The 19,126-nt window shown below is 34.1% G+C and overlaps 6 protein-coding genes across 10 annotated transcripts in view; 2 read left to right on the top strand and 4 right to left on the bottom strand.

The window, feature by feature from the left end:
• Positions 1-7,053, bottom strand: part of eIF5 (eukaryotic translation initiation factor 5) — a 30,686-nt gene extending 23,633 nt beyond the window's left edge. For all 3 annotated transcript variants that reach the window (XM_017910182.1, XM_017910184.1, XM_017910181.1), the window contains exon 1: positions 6,608-7,053. The gene's annotated coding sequence lies outside the window, so the exon portion shown is untranslated. The remainder of the gene's footprint in view (positions 1-6,607) is intronic.
• An 838-nt stretch (positions 7,054-7,891) lies between these two features.
• On the top strand, positions 7,892-9,227 carry LOC108554783 (zinc finger protein 622). The gene is made up of 2 exons (XM_017910155.1): positions 7,892-8,670; positions 8,749-9,227. The coding sequence occupies exons 1-2, from the start codon at positions 8,001-8,003 to the stop codon at positions 9,225-9,227; spliced, it is 1,149 nt and encodes a 382-aa protein (XP_017765644.1). The 5' UTR covers positions 7,892-8,000.
• A 1,077-nt stretch (positions 9,228-10,304) lies between these two features.
• On the bottom strand, positions 10,305-12,553 carry LOC108554781 (Arylalkylamine N-acetyltransferase-like 7). 2 transcript variants are annotated; one of them, XM_017910152.1, is made up of 3 exons: positions 12,239-12,553; positions 11,776-12,045; positions 10,305-10,463 (listed from the first exon to the last, which is right to left on the bottom strand). In XM_017910152.1, the coding sequence occupies exons 1-3, from the start codon at positions 12,551-12,553 to the stop codon at positions 10,305-10,307; spliced, it is 744 nt and encodes a 247-aa protein (XP_017765641.1). The 2 variants fall into 2 exon arrangements, with proteins under 2 accessions (XP_017765641.1, XP_017765642.1); XM_017910153.1 differs by lacking the exon at positions 10,305-10,463 and adding an exon at positions 11,128-11,338 and having other exon boundaries at positions 12,239-12,501.
• A 522-nt stretch (positions 12,554-13,075) lies between these two features.
• On the bottom strand, positions 13,076-14,690 carry Vha36-1 (V-type proton ATPase subunit Vha36-1). The gene is made up of 4 exons (XM_017910049.1): positions 14,616-14,690; positions 14,102-14,219; positions 13,537-14,022; positions 13,076-13,454 (listed from the first exon to the last, which is right to left on the bottom strand). The coding sequence occupies exons 1-4, from the start codon at positions 14,654-14,656 to the stop codon at positions 13,362-13,364; spliced, it is 738 nt and encodes a 245-aa protein (XP_017765538.1). The 5' UTR covers positions 14,657-14,690; the 3' UTR covers positions 13,076-13,361.
• Positions 14,691-15,857: 1,167 nt separating this feature from the next.
• On the bottom strand, positions 15,858-16,932 carry AlkB (alpha-ketoglutarate-dependent dioxygenase AlkB). Its single transcript, XM_017910156.1, has 3 exons — positions 16,814-16,932; positions 16,500-16,756; positions 15,858-16,434 (listed from the first exon to the last, which is right to left on the bottom strand). Exons 1-3 carry the CDS (start codon positions 16,904-16,906, stop codon positions 15,858-15,860), a joined length of 927 nt encoding a protein of 308 aa, XP_017765645.1. The 5' UTR covers positions 16,907-16,932.
• A 1,295-nt stretch (positions 16,933-18,227) lies between these two features.
• The window catches only part of Atf3 (Activating transcription factor 3), a 42,498-nt gene continuing 41,599 nt past the window's right edge, over positions 18,228-19,126 (top strand). For both annotated transcript variants that reach the window (XM_017910033.1, XM_017910024.1), the window contains exon 1: positions 18,228-18,299. The gene's annotated coding sequence lies outside the window, so the exon portion shown is untranslated. The remainder of the gene's footprint in view (positions 18,300-19,126) is intronic.

Raw genomic sequence — 19,126 nt, 5'->3', positions numbered from 1 at the left:
TTCCGTGGCTCGATTTGCATTCCGTGTCCCGCCATCGAAACTCCAGCGGTATTCGTGTGTAGGATACTAGGGTTTGAGGGTGAGTGGAAGGGAACACTTGGGCCTACCTGGCTGATGATGGATAATAAACAGCAGCCTCGGGTGAGGTCGAATGTTCAGGGTGATATCTGGAGTGCACGTGGAAGGACAAGTGACCGCGTGCAAGGATGTACTGTGCGTTCGAGGAAAGAAGGCTCAGCGTGTTTACATCCTCACGGTGAATTAACTCCCCTGATGCTCCCTTGATCACAGGCAGTGACCATTATTGGTCGAAAACAATGATCTTCAGCACCATCTTACAACTTATTCAGCTATGCAGAATTTAAGTAAAAAGACATAACTACGCAATAAAATGTAACTACGTTTTATATACCCAGTGCGCACAAATGAAAGATATATTTATAAAATTGTACATTTTTTAAACAAAATACTTCCTTCCCCATATTATAAATATTTTTAGATAATATCCTGCGCCAAAAAGTTAGGCGCAAAGCATTTATAGTAAAAATTTAGATATGGGTCAAAGGTGACCCAAAGTTGGCTCGCGTCGATCATCTACTGTTGGCTATTCGAGGGTTAAATAAGGGTACAAGGGCTGTCTTGAAACAATCAATTATGGAGTTTTTAGCAAGACTAGTCTTTTAGTTTATGCTTTGCTTCTAGTCTCATTTAGCTCGTAATAAATATATATTTTAGAATGAAATAACATCTCGTATTCTTTATATTTGCTAATCAAACGGTATCCCTACATTCATACCCTCTGCGTTTGAATACTGAAACGACACTGATGCACACGAATGTTCGATTTTAATGGGAAACAGTAGAACGGAGGAGAGATGGGCGAGGAGAGATCTATTTATTAGCCGAGTACCCGAATATTGAATTCCGATAGGAACGACTCTGCTGATTCGAGAGAAATGGGAAATTAGCAGCGGAAAATTCGCGCCGGGTTAAGGCCGATAATGGAATTTAATTGCAATGGAAACGTCCCGAGCAATTTCGCGAAAAATGGTAAACCGGAAACGGAACATTCGTAATTGCTTTAACCCTTGGACCACGCGGCAGACTTTGAAACGCGCCGCCATAGGAATCCATTTCCGATGTAAACCCAAAGTGTCACAAATGCGAGATTTCTAAGCACCTTTAGGCACTCATAGGGTTAAAATTCATTGATTATTACTTTTTAACCCTTTGCGCTCGAGAGGTGACCCTCAGTCACCATTTCATAAAATTTGGAAGATCGATATTAATTAATATATCAAATTTAATGTAATGTAACAGTGTGCAAGGTATCGAAATCAAATAATTCTACAATTCTATTATTATACGATTCTTTATTTACTGCTCAAAAAAGTATCGTGAGTTTTTTAATAGAGAATCTTTGATTTTCTACTCGTCTCTAGCCAAAAAATCGCTGAGTGCAAAGGGTTAATATCTGGGTAATTTCAAGATGTGTAAAACCGTAACGCAATGGCTCAAAAATTCGATAGAAGAGTCATAAGGCTTGAGGAAAATGGTACTTCGGGAAAGTACGGAGAATGGAAAACTTATGGCTGTTCCAAGGTTACATGTGAATCTTTAGCATCGGAATATTGGAATATTGAATTCTCATTTAAAAATTTGAAATAATTTAAAGGAAAATAAATGTGCCATTTTCTCGTTTCAATGTCATGCTCGGACCACGATATGAATCACGTCTTAATACTGAAGTTAATTAACATATTTGAATATTCAATTATAATGGAAAACTCTGACATAATTCGTAAATACATAAATACATCTCCAATTTCTGAAAAAATTTTTGAAAATTTGGAAGGTGGTCGTAAATCCAAAAGAAAGGGAGACACTGAAAAGTGCCATTTCTCATTTCAACTTCGATGGATCGATCTTCCCTGGAGCATATATCTTAATAATATTCGACCATGCTCGGGATCTGCAATTCCAATGGAAAAATCTGGAATGGTCCAAGGAGGTCGTGAATCAAGGATGAATAAGAGGAACAATGGAAAATTCGAATCCATGAACCGTAGTTTAGAGCTCGAAGGTGGCGATAAAAGGCAGAAAGGGAGGAAAACGGAAATGGAGCGGCATGATGGCACAGGATACGACCGGATCGATTGCAATGGGTAACGCAAGAAGGGAGAACAATGCGAATTCGAGGCGCAGGAAAATTCCTCAGACCGATTAATAACGCTACGGGGGATCGCGTTGTACGAACTTGACACACGGAAACGATTTGCATACGGCCGGCCGATCGAGATCGATCCCAATCGTCCGATCGAGGGATCGTAAAATTTTCACAACCTGCTTTCGCTCATCGCAAAAGTATTACGCGAAGGAGGTCGAAAGAGTACGTATCTGATATGAATCTTGGGATCTATGGTTGATCCAGTATTAATTAAATAAATTATAAATTACCAGTTAAATATCCAGTAATAATTAAATAATTTAATAAATTACCGAATATTTCATTCATTTCTTGAATTTCTTTTACTGATTTTGATTATTATTTGTCATTTTCATTTAGGAATATTAATTAGGTACTTTTTGTACCCAACAACGATGTATGCATTGTGTATGCACCTCAACTATTTGCATCGTGAGAAAACTCTATCTCAAAATAAATTTATAAAATGTTATAAATGGTTGAAAATTAGTATATATAAAATTAGCGAAAGGAGTATAATTACCCAATTTGGTTAGGATTCAATTTGGTCCAGTGAAGAATCGAAGAGGATCAATCTTTTACAACCATGAAAATATGTTAACTATCGTTTGACTACTGAATTTATCCGAGATAAGTTTACTGGAATAACAAAGTTCGGAGGCACATAGCAAAGAGAAGACGATTGAGCGTCTTGCACGATCGAATTAAGGGGAATACACACATTCGACAGCAAGTTGCTCGATAAACGGCCTAATTATCTGCTCGTCGATCCTCGATGACCGCTTCCCTTCGAGTGGAAGTCGTTCACACCGACCTTCCAGAGGCTTTCGAGCAGGATCGTACGATTCGCGGGATTATTGAACCTGAATCGACAAGAAAACGAGATTACTGCAGCACTGCAGCCTTGACCAAACGCGTAAATCTGCCATGTGATTGTTTATGAATGAATCAAACACGATTAAATTCAACACGAAGAAATCAAATTGAAAACATGCGACCAGTTTGAATTTCCCGCTACTAGTTGGAAAGCTTGATCCCTTATAACTAGAACGTAATTTAATTCTAATACGAGTGACTTTTTTTTTCAAAAATATAGTTAATTTTCGAATAAAATACGAGAAAACGAAATTATGTACAAAGGCGTATCGATATTAACGTGAAAATATCGAAATTGTACAGACCGAAGGGTTACGATCGATTTGAATTTCCCGCTCTTAGTTGCACACATCGATTCGTAATATGTGGACCGTGACTAAATTTATATGAGAGTGATCTATTTTCGAAATGTCGTTGGGTTTTAAATAAAACGCAGAGAAACAAAATTTTGGAAAAGGAGAACGAAGAAATATCGTCGTATGAACTAGAAATCCCGATACAGTCATAGAATATAATTTTTCCGAAGATACGTAGTACAGTAGAAAATTCTATAATTCGTAATGTACACCATTTCAATATATCTCTTCATTATTCCACGATTTCATCGGCCTCCTACGTTAATCGTACTTTCGTTAAGTAACAAACATATTTTTTTCATTAATTAATGAACATTCTATAAAAAGCACGCTTAAAAGATTTAAAGAAAAATTAACCTATCTTTCACCCGAACAGACCGAGGATTAAACCGTTTCTCGAATTATCACCGATGCGTCATTATTTACCATTCGATGGAGAAAATAAAGAGAAAAAGAAATTGATAAAACGAAGAAAAAATTATAAACGGGATTTCTAACAATAAATTTTGTCTTCGCTCATTTTGTTCGATTTAAACCAGCAGAATAAAGGAAGTCGACTTCCGATCTGAGAACGCCGTTTGAGAACCATCAATGCACGGAGAGAAACTGATTAAGAGGTATTATTTTGCATCGCTATCGAACAGCTATGCACACTTAAGGGTCAGAGCAGGCCATCTTAAGCCGCAGATAAATGGAAAAAATAAGGCGAACGTACGCGAAGGGAGCGAAAGGTCGGATTACTCGAGTCTGTTCGAGGAATCTGTTTCGAAACCAGACGTTTCATGTTCTGAAGATCGAACACCATAACACGACGGAGGAAAGTGGACCGATACGTAGAAATACATTTTCGTTGCGTAGTTACGGGAAGAACGCCTGATTGGAGACCGATAAATCCGTTTGCGTCGATAAGTCAGTTTCTGGTTTTACCTACACATGAACCGTTTTACGATTCTTATATTTTTCCCATGAAAAAAATTGTCAGGCTGCCTTCGATTAAGAACTGGTATCTTCTGTCTCTTACTAATAATATTAGAGTCAGCGTTATTCCGATATTCCTATGAATAAATCAACAGAAGTTAGTTGGAATAACATAAATGTTGCACAACAAAGAATATAATATGAATAGAGGTTATTAATGTCATCTGTCCTCGAGGTAATATTTTAAAACGTCACGTGATTTCCTACTTTTTTAAAACTTTTTCTATAACAAAATATAAAAGTATATTTAAACTCGAAGTTATTTTATTTAATTTGTTTTTTTAATAAAATGACACTCAGTAATGGCGAATTTTTTTTTCTTCAATTACTTTGTCATTTTATTCCAAAATTAACGAGTGAACGTTTTACATTCGATATATTTCGAAAAATTCTGATGTATCCAAACGACATAAAATATGTATACGAAGAAAGTAACATCGAAACCATATTTATTAAATAATTTAACACCAAGGTGAGTCAATCAAGGTGAAATCCAAACATAAATATTATACGAAGGAACCAAATGTCGAATCAAGTGTTAACCTTTTACGATCTTACGCCAAATCGATTTCAATATCGTTAATTTAATTTCAAAATAAAATACAGATATATTTAACTAAATGATTCTTCACTGACACTTATCCCTTAAAAAAGGTTAACTATATTTTCATATTATTATAAAATATATATATCAAAATGAAAAAAAAAAAAACCAAAAAAGTTCCTAGTTCATACGCCATCTATTCGAATTTTGCAATCTACTACTTTTCGTGAACGTAATGCAAATGTCGCAACATGTACTTCCGGTTCGGCCGCAAGAAATGAAAATAGAAAGCGTCATTGATCGCGAACCACGAGCTTCGGTACAGATAAAGACCTCTTGTAAGATTACTTTGAACTAGATACCGCGCAAAATTTGAAAAAGAAGTTATCTGCAATCGACAAGAATGGAAAGAAACAGGTATAACGGCGAAAAGATAAATCGTAGCATATGAATTTTATTTTTCTAATATTGAAAGAAGAAATTCCAATAATTGATGCACGACAATGACCAGGGTGAATAACAGAAACAAAAAACATTTATCTCGAATAATACAATAGGATAATATAGATATTTAATCGACTAATATTTACAACAAAGAAATGTACGAATTGCATTTATAAAAGAAAAATTCCGATAAGCATTGTATGTCGGTAAAAACGAAACGCACGATGTGACTCGATAATTTACACAGTTTTTCCAATCTATTTTAAGAAACTACTCGATATACACTTCATCGAACGACGATTGGTAAACATTCGATGCAAACGCACAAAAATAATGGCTTTATATCAAAGGAACATGGTCGATCATGATAAGCGTACAAAGTACGAATACTCGTCGATTCGAAATAAACAGCGAGGAATGGTCTGACTGAATCAATATTAACATATATTATGGTGCAAAACTTACAATCGAATTTATCAGAGATATGCAACGATATAAATCTTTTCTTTTTATCGACAGTGCCAAAGTTTAAATGCACGCTTCGAATCGTACCCATTAATATAAGGAATAGATTTTTCTCCGCTAAACATTTTATTCTAATTTCCGATCGGTAGATGACGTTGCACTTTATAAACAATGCGGGGACAAAGCATACAAATTGCACAGACAAAAAGCACTAGAAACAAATGAATAAATTTCAAATTTACGTATGTCTCGATATTTTTTTCAATATCGTTAGCTTTTTCAAACATTAACATCTCGATAATTTCTATATTTTTCTTGGATTCCGTTTCACTGGTTTTCCATAATCACCGAAAACTAAGACATGATTCATCGGAACATCACATTATACGCAAGTTATCGCAATCTCGCGGTTCACTAGGCGACGAAACCATCCGTTTCGGTGCGTTCAATAATTCGGTAAGCAATATCGACCCATTGTTACGTCGTTGGAAATAAAAGGTAATGAACAAATGCAATGAAGAAAAGCCAAAGAGAAAAGGTGTAGCATGTACGCTCGTGAACGAAGACATAAAAATGAACAAGAAATGGGGAAACGTTAAGTTCCGTAGAAAATAAACCGCTCGCGGATCGTGCACGTTCTCGTGTCCAAAATGGCTGGTCGCTAAAATTAGCGTCGGAAGCAACGAAACGATACCAGATAGGACGTCGCCGTCGCTACCATGCCCTGGTTCTACTCACCTTGACGTCGAAGAAAAGTCATATAAAATGGTATCGCCCTGCTGGACGGCCGCCTTCTAGCGTGAAAATTGAACGGGTGTTCGTGGGTGTATCGAGACAGATGGATCGCCCTGTCGGGTGCACCCCAGTGTCTCGTTTTACGTCTTTCTACGATGTCGCCTACGAAAGTCGGTCGTTCAAAACGGTCAGTCGTATAGACGTGACACCGTATCGATACTTCTGCTTGCTTGCTCCCTTTTTCCGTTCGATGACAAGTATCCTTGTCGTCAAATGACTATTCCTTCGTTGAGTCTTCTCAATTTTACGTGCTGTGCGTAACTTTTTCGCTTGCGACGTGCACACGAAACGTTCCGGCTTCTGAGACGGCTACTGCCTGAATACAACTGCAAACGCTCCTCGAAACCAGGGCCGTAAACGTGACTCACGACTCCCCGCGAATGATAGCGGTGCCCCTACCTTTCTGTGAATATTCGCTTTTTACTTAATTGTCACGTGACCTCGTGCGATATCACTGACAGTGATGCAATAGAAATTTTGTGGTTTCATTTCTCATTCTGTTCCTTAATTATTTCGATAAGAATTCTACTCGTGTTTGTCATTGAAATATTATCTTGCAAACACATTACCGTGTAAAAATTTATTCGTGATAAGAAGACGATTAAAAAGAAATTTGTTTTCTCATATGCACGAAGAATAGTCAATTCAATCCTAATTATTTAGAAAAGTGATAGTAGTAGTCTTGTCTAGTTGTAAACTAGGGTCTATATTTAAGCGATGAAATATTAATATACAACAATATTCAATGTAAAATTATATAAAGTAGAATAAAGGAGCATTTTTTTAATAGATATTTTTGACGATAATATTTAATTTCTCGATTATAATTAAAAAGTTACTAATGGTATTAAACCTACTGTTCACGTTGTAAATGCTGTATTGTTGTATTCTTTGAAAATATTTTATAAAATTATCGCCAAAATGAAACATGTAATCGTTGATAGTTTATTAAAAATTTCCCCTATCTTATAAGTCCAGAAGAATATGTATATATATATAGATAAATATCATTTTTACATTCTGATGCAATATTAAAGGTTTCGATAATTACAATAACATTGCGTTAATCGTCGACTTAACCTCAATCTTCATTCAAAAAAGTGACTGTGCACGTGATGTGTCTCAGAATTTTTATTACCTATATAAACGTTGATTAATAATTAGCGGCATCTGTAATATGATTTGCATTCATTTATATCGTAATAAATGAATTGCGATAAGTGTTATTATAGTATATAAATATTCTACAACGAAGTCTTCGACGATTAAAATACGTTAATTTACAAAAGTGTTGGGAGTTATTAATTTGGGATTTGTTAAAACTTATTGGAAAAAAATGACATCGCCGTTTACCTGTATTACATGCCGCGTAGCTTTCAGAGATCTAGAAATTCAAAGACAACATTACAAGTCAGACTGGCATAGATACAACTTAAAAAGAAAAGTAGCTGAATTACCACCTGTATCTGTGGAAGAATTTCAGAAAAGGGTGATTGCACAAAGGAATAAGGATGACAAAGAAAGAGAAGAGGTAATAATAAGTTGTAAGATATGTAAGAAGAATTTCAACACAAGAAATCAATATGAAAATCATTTATTATCAAAGAAACACAAGGAGAAGTGTGCAAAACAAAATGTTGCTTCTGAAGCTGTAAGTGAAGACCTTAGCGACGATGCTGGTCCTTCACCTAATTCTATATTCAAGAAAGATATAATTGAAGAAGTTTCTATGAAACGATTAAAAGGAGATATTGAAATAAATTCTGATGTTGAATCTGTAGATTCTGATGAATGGATTGAAGATACAGAGAATCCAGTTACAAATAATAATTGCTTATTTTGCAATCATCATAGTAAATCTTTGGTACGCAATTTAAAACACATGACAATTGCACACTCATTCTTTATACCAGATCCTGAATATTGTATAGATATTAAAGGTTTACTTGTTTATCTTGGAGAAAAAATTTTTGCTGGATATATGTGTATTTGGTGTAATAATTCTGGTGAGTTAATTTAAGTCTTTGCTTTTATGGTTATAACGAAACTAGTCAAATAATTATGTTTATTTACTAAATTAACAGGGAGATGTTTTCAAAGTGCTGAGGCTGCTAGAGCACATATGATTGATAAAGGTCACTGCAAAATGTTGCATGAAGGAGATGCACTTGCAGAATATGTAGAATTTTATGATTATTCATCCAGTTATCCTGATGTGGAAGCTGGTGATCTAGATGCAGAGATAGAAATACCAGAATTGGATGATAATGATTACCAGCTTGTGTTACCATCAGGGAATGTTATTGGCCATAGATCTCTAATGAGATATTATAAACAGAATTTGAATCCAAATAGAGCTGTAGCAGTACCAAAGAATATAAAATTACGTAAAGTATTGTCACAATACAGAGCTTTAGGTTGGACTGAAACACAAAAAGAACTTGTTGTAAAGAAGGCCAGAGATATTAAATACATGCAAAGAGTACAGGCAAAATATTCTACACAATTACAGTTTAAAGCAAATAAATTGCAGAAGCACTTTAGACCTCAAGTAAATTTTTAAATCCATCTATTATATGTATAAATATTGTTGCAAGACTGCATTCCTTTTTAAATTATATAATTTTTATGGAATATTTAATTGTTAGACATGCTTGTTGCATTGCATATTTATACATTGATTATTATAATAAATTGTACTTATTTAGTTGAAATCTGCATTTAACATAGTTTAAAGTTATTTGAAAGGATATATTATAAGGCATTAGTCATTATAAACTGTAATATTTATTTGGCGGATACTTTTACAAAATAACTTGTAATATATTTTCGTAACATGTGACACCAACAAAAATAATACTCCTTGTAACTTTATTCTATACTCATGTGGACCCATCCAGTTATTCCTGTTACCATGAGCTAAATCACTGTTTTCGATAAATTGTTAAACACGGATCAAGAAGTACTCCGTGTTCTGCTAGTCTCTTGCGATAGCTGTAAAAAAACGCGTACACAATCGAAAACATCGAACATTCGTGTACTGTGTACATATACGATATACTTTCAATTTACCACCAGCTGTAGAATTGTACAGAAGAGTTAACAAATGTCAAACTATAACATTTGACACGTGATTTTCTTTGCGACGCTTTCGTCGATATACGCCCATATTTCTTTCCGATACACGAAGACATGAATTTCTTTTCATACATCTTTTACTATGTAAACCAGAGCAGTTCGTTTTATTTTGAATCAGCAGAATGCAGAACAAAAGTCCAATGAAGAAAATATTAAATGGATCTTCATTCTTGCATTTGTCAACTCAAGTATATAATATTAACTATTTTTTTTTTTTTTTCTTTTTTTGTCTTAACAACAGCACACCATTCAGAACACAGACAAAGAGTAATAACCGATGCCTCAAATCGTTAATACTTTCTAAGAGAGACATACGGTCCACTCTGCTTTTAGATATAAATACTTCATAAATGCGTCTTGAAGACAAACATACATTAGAGACCTGTTATTGTCACACAATGATACATATAGTTTACACTACTGCTCTTTCGTAATATCTTTTTCTTTTTATTAAAGATTCATTAAGATTAACGTTGAATCTCGTTTTGTTTTCTATATATCTTTAATTTAACATCTTCACCATCAATTTTAAGGCCTGATGAGGTGGGGCCGGTCTTATTGATTCATCAAGATCCGTATACGGAATCTCCGCCTCTATTTGAAAACCATGTTTCAAACATACTTTCTGTGAAAACATACCCGTTGCATCAGCTTTGAACACCTGCAAATATATAGGAATTTGAGTATCCTGTTTGAGAACATTTTAAGTTGCACACAAACATTTACATACACATCGTATGAAGTACACTGCGTGCAAAAGTACCTCTCGAGAAAGTAACGAGTGCATTGCAATTTTACATCTTGGTAAATGAAAATTATCCCATGTATATTAACCCTTTCGGTACGGAGGAGTTGGCCGCGGTTATACGTTCGTGGTACGAGGAAGTTTTCCGTAGGAGTGGCTGTACTGTACGGCAGCGTCAGCCGCGAAAGCGCGACAGCCTAAACCAATTCTCGGCCGAAAGCCGATTTTGACAGAATCTTATCTCGCGGATCAGACGGAAAAGCAAACAAAACAGGCTTGACGCTTAACGTTTTAAAATCACATTTATTTCTTCACAGTATATTAATTAAAGTAAATACCATTGATATAAATAATTTGTTCCAATATCACAAAATTAAAATAAATAATAAAACTAATAGTATAACATAATAAATAACAAAACTAATAGTATAATATAATAAATGACAAAACTAATAGTGTAACTTGGTGTGATAGTTCACATTTAGATATACAGTCTGTCCTAAACAAAGGGATGAACGGAATACCGGAAACGTCATTTCACGGATTAACATACATAATGGAACAATTAGAGCAGCCGGAATTTTAAACAGAGGACAGTAAAGTAATGCGTACTATAGAGAGTAATCATATCTACATAACCTGCCATAACTGCCGATTTTAGGCGGTGCGGCGATAGTACCCAGAGAACGTTTCGTGGCCGCCGCCAATCGGCGGCAGTAGTACACACGGAGCGTTCCGTGGATGCCGCCATTTGGCGGCAATAGTACCGAAAGGGTTAATCGAAGAACATGCTGAAACAAAAACAAAATGTGAACTCTTCACCAAACGATCACAGTTCCACAACAGATCGTGCTGCACATATACGAGCATATACACAGAATCTATTTCTTAATAAATTTATTATCTTCGAATCAATTTTTTATATCGTATTAAATATTTATATTAGATTTAATCAATAATTAAATTATTATTTAGATGAAAAAAGCAATATTTGATACATATATTTTTGCAAATTATAATTCAAATTTGGAGAATAGCTTTCAAATTAGTACAAGCTTCCGGTAGGTAATGTTAACGGTCACGAAGTATCTAATAGTACGATACTACTAAGATTTTTCACCGAACTTAAATGCATGCTTCATAAATATTTATCATACAGAATTACATTTCATTCTGTGAAAATATTACTATAATTATGATTAGAAAAATGAATTGCATTTTAATTTACCTTGAAACCAGCATTTCTTGCGGTTTCTATACTGTCTGCCATAAGAATATTCGCCAAACCTTTCCCACGGAAGTTTTTATCGACGCTAAGAATTCTACACTCGAATAATTCATCAACATTGTACTTTGAAAAAAGATCAATTTTTTCATTAACTTTGTAGAGAAGCCCGAAAATTATTTTGAATTTTTCATCATTTAATTCTGCAAGGCGACGTTCCGCTTCTTCGCGCTCTCCCTTCTTCAAGATACCATTCAAAGCCATACCAGCTATCTGATAGGATAGTACTTATGATCGACAATGAACTTAACGTTCAAGGTCCGTATATATCATAGGGAAATGTTTCTTCGTCAATTAAATACATATAATGCACAAAGTAAATGCATAAATTGAACAAAAATATATGATCATTTCTTTATTGTAAAAAGAAAAAAGTACAAAATTTGTCTCCTTTAATTCAGCTTACCATTCCATTTTGATCCACCAGCATCCTTGAGTATCCCTGCTTTAAAGTGAGCAGGCAGTGTCTCTCCAACTCGAATTGGCTCTCTCCTTTTTCGCATAGTCCTACCGCGTGATTCAATGGTTCATCGGAGAAGAAATTCCACTTCAAGTGGTAGATCGCATCTTCAAAGCGATTTTCTGGAACATCCACGACCGTTAAATGATCGGACGACATCTTTGGGGTGGTCACGGCACGAATTTTCCGCGCACTGAAAGGATTTTCCACGCGCGCACTACCCTTAGTAGGGAGAGTTGACTCATATGGGAAAAGGTCCATATATTGATTGACCCAGTTCAAGAAATTTACTGGCTATAATGATTATGCATCCTTCTTAATTATTCCTAACGGGAAATTCGCATTAATGACATCTCAATGTCATCTATTTGTTTTTAATAAAGGATACAAAATTTATGAATATATTAGATTTCTAATTTGGGTATTAATAGAATACATCATTCAGAATAGGTATGTGTTTATTGTTTTAATGAAACATAATATACAAATGGCATGAAATGAATAGGATACCTTCTAAGCATCATGGAGGGGATACAGTAATGGTGAATAAAGAATATAAACATTGAGATATATATATGTATATATATATATGTACATATTTATTCTTCATAAATTCTTACTAGATAGTCTAGTAAGATCATTTTGACTCTATAATTTGATATACTCTATACTCATCTGCAATGCAGTGTAAATTACATCCTTTAGAATGTAACATTATGGGAACATTGAATGTGTTGAATATAATTCCAACAAATATAAAGTTCATAATATACAGGTGTCGAAAGATATTATTAACAATTTTTAAGATGGTATATTTCAATATGATGTATATCACATCATAATTAAAAGATGTTAAAAATACCATAAAATTAGTATTATTTGCTTGTGCATTTTAATAATACAATCTTATTTATAACTATACTGTGACATTAGTATTGTCCAAGGATTTTTGTGGAAGGTCTATATTTGTTTTCATACTTCACTGGATTCATTCTTTAACACATTCATTCAAAGTTATAACACTTTTTTTTTAATACTTTAGAATATGAAAACAAGTTATGTACAGTGTTTAAAATAAAATATCATCATCTCCTTCATCAAGCATATTTGCAGTTTCTATATCTCTACCAGCAGCTATCATTTCTGCTCTAACTGCATCAAGCTGTAAAATAATTTAATTGTTGCAAGAAGTACTTGATCAAAAAATATGATAAACGTAATCATTTTTGGAATATATACTTTACCTTAGCTTTTGCTATTTTCTTTTTGTCCTGAATCTTTTTTAATCGATAAAATTCTTCTCTTTCCAATTCATCCAGCTCAGAAATTATGTAAGCAAGAGTTTTCTCAATTCTTGGAATAATAACATGCTCAATGGCATTTACACGACGATTTGTTATCTTAATTACTTCATCCAAGGTTACAAAGCTTGTTTGTAGGGATGCTAACTCTACTAACAATTTGACTGCTCTTTGATAATTTTTTTTCAATTTTGCCAATTGTTGACCACCTCGTGCCAAACCTGCTAACTCATATGTATCTGTACCATCTTGATAGGATTCAAATACTGGAAGATTAACACCAGCAACATTGTCTTTCTTAGACCTAATTTTAATCTGTGCTTTTGTTACATTCTGAAGAACTACTTGATTAAAGTCTCCAGTTGCAAATTTAGCTTCAGCCAATGAAAAAGCTGCCTCTTTCATTACTTCTCCCATAAGAGTCTTGGTCTATATAGAAAGACAAATAATTAAACCTGTTTTAGGAAAAAAAACAATCATTTATGCAAATAAAAGTATTAGTTTGTACCTCAATAATTTTACCCAGAATTAATCTAAAACGCATTTGTAATGCATCTGCTTTCTTCTTTAACAAACCATGACCTTTTTGTGCCCCATGTAAACGGGATTTCATTAACATCTGCGCCCTAGAAAAGGAACGTAAAAGTTTATCAGTGTTACCATATAATAACAATATTGCACAATGTTATATGAAATAAAAAAGGTTGTATATATATTAGTGTTATTATTAATCAATGTAATGAAAGAAGTGAACAATATGTAGACTTAATACCTTTGTACAATTATTGAAAAAATTGCAGTCCATATTTTTAACTAAATAATTATACATCGTTATTTTAAATATATATTAAAAAACAATTTAAATGTTTTAAACAAATTAGAATAGGGTTACACCCATCTAATGACGGATGATAATAGTTTCACGTATTTTATTGATATGGATAAAAAACATTAAATAAATGAAAGATAATATTTACCAAGAAACAAAATAAAGTTTATTAATTTAAAAGAGAAATACATACCCCCGAGAAGGGAAAATTGCAAGTTTATCTTTTCCAGACATAGCTGTGAGAACTATCAAGCAGACAGGAATGAAATTGATCAGCTGACTTATAAAACCGGAAGTTTCAAGTATATGTATACATACGTATAGTTGTACAAAAATTAGCGCGCAATTTTAAAAATGGTAAATAATGATAATAATAGCTAGAATAAATTATATAATAAATAATTATCAAATAGTAAAATGATAGTAAAATGGTAAGAATTAAAAGAAATGTAAGTAAATGTTTTTAATATAATACACTGAGTACATAAAATAATTGAATACCAAGATGTCGCAACATTAACACCAATCATACGTATATTTGGAAATTAAAATTTATAATATCGAGTTAATTTAATATGACTTAAGGGAAAAATGAAATAATGAAAATTGAGAGTAAACATCTTCAATGGCCCAAAATCATAAAACTGGCTACTCGTTTGAAGAAATGAAAAATTGTTTTATACAACGATTAAAAAAAGAAAATCGTTGTTTTCGTATTAGCGATAACGAATCAAGTAATACGTTCAGAATAGACGTATATGCTGTTAATCCGCATAGCATACGTAGAAGTTGTTGGCAACCTGGGATAATAAGAAAAGCTACTGAAGATATCCTTATAAGAATGAATATTAATAATTTTTCGATATAGGTTTGTATATTTTCAATATATAAAATGATAAACTAAGCTCCAAATAAACAATGTCTATTATAGGTCTATTTTTTATGTCTTTTTGGTAAATTGCTATTAATTTTGTGGAACAATATGATTCATACATCGGATATCTCTAAAGATTTCATTCTAAATAAAGCAGTTCGTGATGCTACAAATATTTTACTAAGACCATATATGCCAATAATATTATCAGAATCTAACTCAAGACAAAATATTTATGAAAGGAAATATGAAACAATTAATTATATTAGAGACAAATGGATTTCACAGTCACAGGAGTTTTTATTAAGAATGGCAACAATTGCTTGGGACTTTTTAAATGTTTCAAGCATATTTGAAAGTAATCTGACAAAGCAGAATATAGAAAAAGATATTCTACATAATAGCATTTAAATAATAGGATGAATGTATTTTTATAATGCAGCTTCTGATGCTGATGTGAATTAACAGCTTATATAACAAGAAAGAATTAAGTATACTACATTAATGTAATTAATATAAGTATTTTTAATAAAAATATACAAGGTAAATTTGTACAGTATTTTACAACAGTGACAATTGTCCAGGTTTCAACACTTGCCTTACATTAATATTTATTCTAGCGTCAGAAATGTAAATTTTTGCTTTGTTCCAATCATCTTGATTACATGTATCATATTGATTATTGTCATTTACTTCTTCGTTATTCCATGGTGTTTCAATAGCTGATAAAATTTTTGGTATACCATGGTATCTTAAACGGGATTCCCCAGACATTATTATTATATCTCCACTTTGTAAAAACATAGCATTAGTTATATCCTTTTGTGTAAGACCTCCAATTAAAAATATTGCAGTTTGACCAAAACTTAAAGAAAATAAGGGTGCTTCTAGATTAATCTCAGAATGATCTGTATGACCTGCTAAGGTTGAATTCATTCTATAATAATTAATAATTGCTGCTTCAGCTTTAAAATCTTTAAAACCCAATGTTTCTGCTAAAAATGTAGTCAACAATGACAGTTCAGTAGGCATTTCTGTTTTGCATGTTTCAGAATATAATTTTGTATCCCAATTATGATGATACCCACATGTTGCCCATCTTAATTTTACCAATAATTCTTTACCTTTGTCAGAGTTCCTGCAATTTGCAAACAAGCATATTATAGGGATAAAATTCTTTCATATTATTTCACTGCAATTTACCCAAAACACATATCCCACCAATCTTCATTATCGTTCAAAATGTTATGGGCATCTAAGTTTAATTTATATGGTTTTCTAGAGTAGTGTTTTAAGCATTTTATAATCCAATACCGTTGTCCATAAGTGGTAAATGGATTTTTTATGAAAATAAGTCCCGGTATATCTAAAAATTCAAAGACCTTCCAATCTTTTACTAATTTTAGCCCCAATTCGTGTTTGCATTGTTTGTCAATCAATTTCCCTCTAAAATCAGTAACCTATAAAACATCAAGAATTTATATATATATAATGTGAATTTATAAGTTATCACATACTTTTTTATAATCGGGTTTATTGAAGTCGATTACATCTTTTAAATCAAAATAATAATCTCGTCTTTTATAATATTTAAAGCTATCTTTGAACATTGCTGCAAACCATAGGCTGCGCCATGTTTATTAATTTATACACGTGTCAATAGATGTCACTACTGCAGTTCGTCAGTTGGACTCGTGCAATTTGAAAGTAGATTTTAACGTAGATTCTTATGCGAGATACGATTAAATGCTTCAGAAGTTTGAATAAGAATGTCATTTTGACCCGGTTCGCGATGGTGACAATCGAAAGTATCGATTTTCCGGTCTTCAATCGTTGAATTGGAATTTTCTCTCGATGCTCGCCGCAGGAATGACGCTTTTACGACACATCTTGCCTAACGAATAAGTAAACAATCCAAGATGAATCTACGATGCGACATATGACTAAGTACCGTACAGATGCGATCGATAGATGGACGTGTGAATACTGCATCTTGCATTACGATTATTTGACTCGTTTTGCATAATATCATCATCATTGTGTGAACATTAATAGCCAGATACGTATCGGAAAAGTCTGAGTTTCAAACAGTTTTTTCTTACTGTGCCCAACCCCATCCCTCTATCTGTGTATGCACACGGTAATGGACTGTGACTAATTTTAGAGCGTAATTTTCGCATAATAACACTGCCGGGAAATCTATGATTTCATAGAGACGAAGAGAGGCACGCCAGTCGACTTCAAGGCTTTTCGAAAGCTTCGTGCAAATTAATAGTGCGCGCCGCGTTAATAATCGTCCATTACCATCGCTCCTATTCTCCATAAATTCCACCCACCCACCTAGCCCGGTCGCGAATGATTGTTCACCTGTACCTTAAAGAATACGAATGAACCTTGTTCTAGTTATAGAACTGGATCTTGGGTTCAATCACTTCACTGATCCAGCACGATCCAGCACGTATCTACAATCAGATAATTTTAAATCGCTGTTATATTGTCGTATTTCAATTATTTTATCGTAAATGAAAACAACATTTGGAACGATAAAAAAAATGATTCGAAATTGTAACTATTCTACATCTTTTGTAATACAACAAGGAGTAAACAACATAGAAAGTATAGAGGGAAATGGACAGAAACGATGGACATAGGTACTCAGTAGAACCGCAACACGCGGAGTCGAATATACCGGCGCATTAAGGGAGCGCGTATTCTCTGACAGTTTCATGTCAACAAATGTCGTGCCCGCGAGTCGCGCCCAGCCGTAAGCCAGGCCTGCACCAAGCGATCGCGGCGTATTCGCGAGATCGGCCAATCACGCGTGTCTGTCACGTCACTCGTAGCCAATCGCACACGTTCCAGATGACGACAGTCGCTAAATATAGCTCGTATATATCTAGGCCGGTCGCAACCGCGAATTATCCACAGTCGTGCGCCGGCAGCCGACGGAGAAGGACGGTTTGGGGCGTACCGGGACGCTGCGTTGTCGTTCGCACTGAAAAGGTAGGACCCGTACACGCACCTAAAACAACCGTCTTCTCTGCACGTGATAAAGCTCTTTGTAGGTCGAGTCGCATACGGCTATTCTTGTAATATAGTCCGGGGGATGCAATAAAGTGTATCGAGGCTGCGAGAGTAATTTTATTAGGTCTCTTTCGTACATTAGATTGTCAAATATTTCTGAACCAAAGATACAGTTCATGTTTCAACATTAGTGACATTTATTTATCGATTAATCTAAAGTAATCATTTCTATCTGTTTCTTTGAAGTTATTTTTTTAATAACCGAGTGTTCGTGGAAAGTCAAATACGATTAAAAGATTATCGATTGATCCGTTTATTATCAAAATACGAGCGAATCGATTGTGAAACAATTGTCAAAACTATCAATTATGACTTCCATTGAGGTATACCACCAAAATCGAGTTCGCTAGTAGCCAAGGTCGTACGACTACCGAGTGGAGCTTTATTACGAACATGTTGCATTATTACGGCAAGAGTCGAGAGAAGAATATGTTAAATACAACGTTTACTTCACGACGAAACTACATTAACGTTCTCCACGAACGTGCTTCTATCTCGATTCTTGTCTTTATTCTTTTTATCATACATATTCACCAACGATCAGAGCTAGTGCCATAGATAAAATTCGCAACGTCGCAAAAACGAGCGTCCGCTGTTTTCTAGTAACTTTTGTTTTTCCGAATTCGATTCAAATGCTCGCCGCACGAAATATCGCGGTAACGTTTCGTGTCTCTCGCGTCCATGAATATGAAGTTGGCTGTGAAGCGGGCTATCGTTTACTTCGTTCACGCGATACGTATCGGAAG

This window comes from Eufriesea mexicana, unplaced genomic scaffold (genome assembly GCF_001483705.2).
Source record: "Eufriesea mexicana isolate 0111107269 unplaced genomic scaffold, ASM148370v2 scaffold54, whole genome shotgun sequence".
Taxonomy (NCBI): Eukaryota; Metazoa; Arthropoda; class Insecta; order Hymenoptera; family Apidae; genus Eufriesea; species Eufriesea mexicana.
Note: the sequence above shows the minus strand (reverse complement) of the source record. Positions and strands in the feature narration are given on the sequence as shown.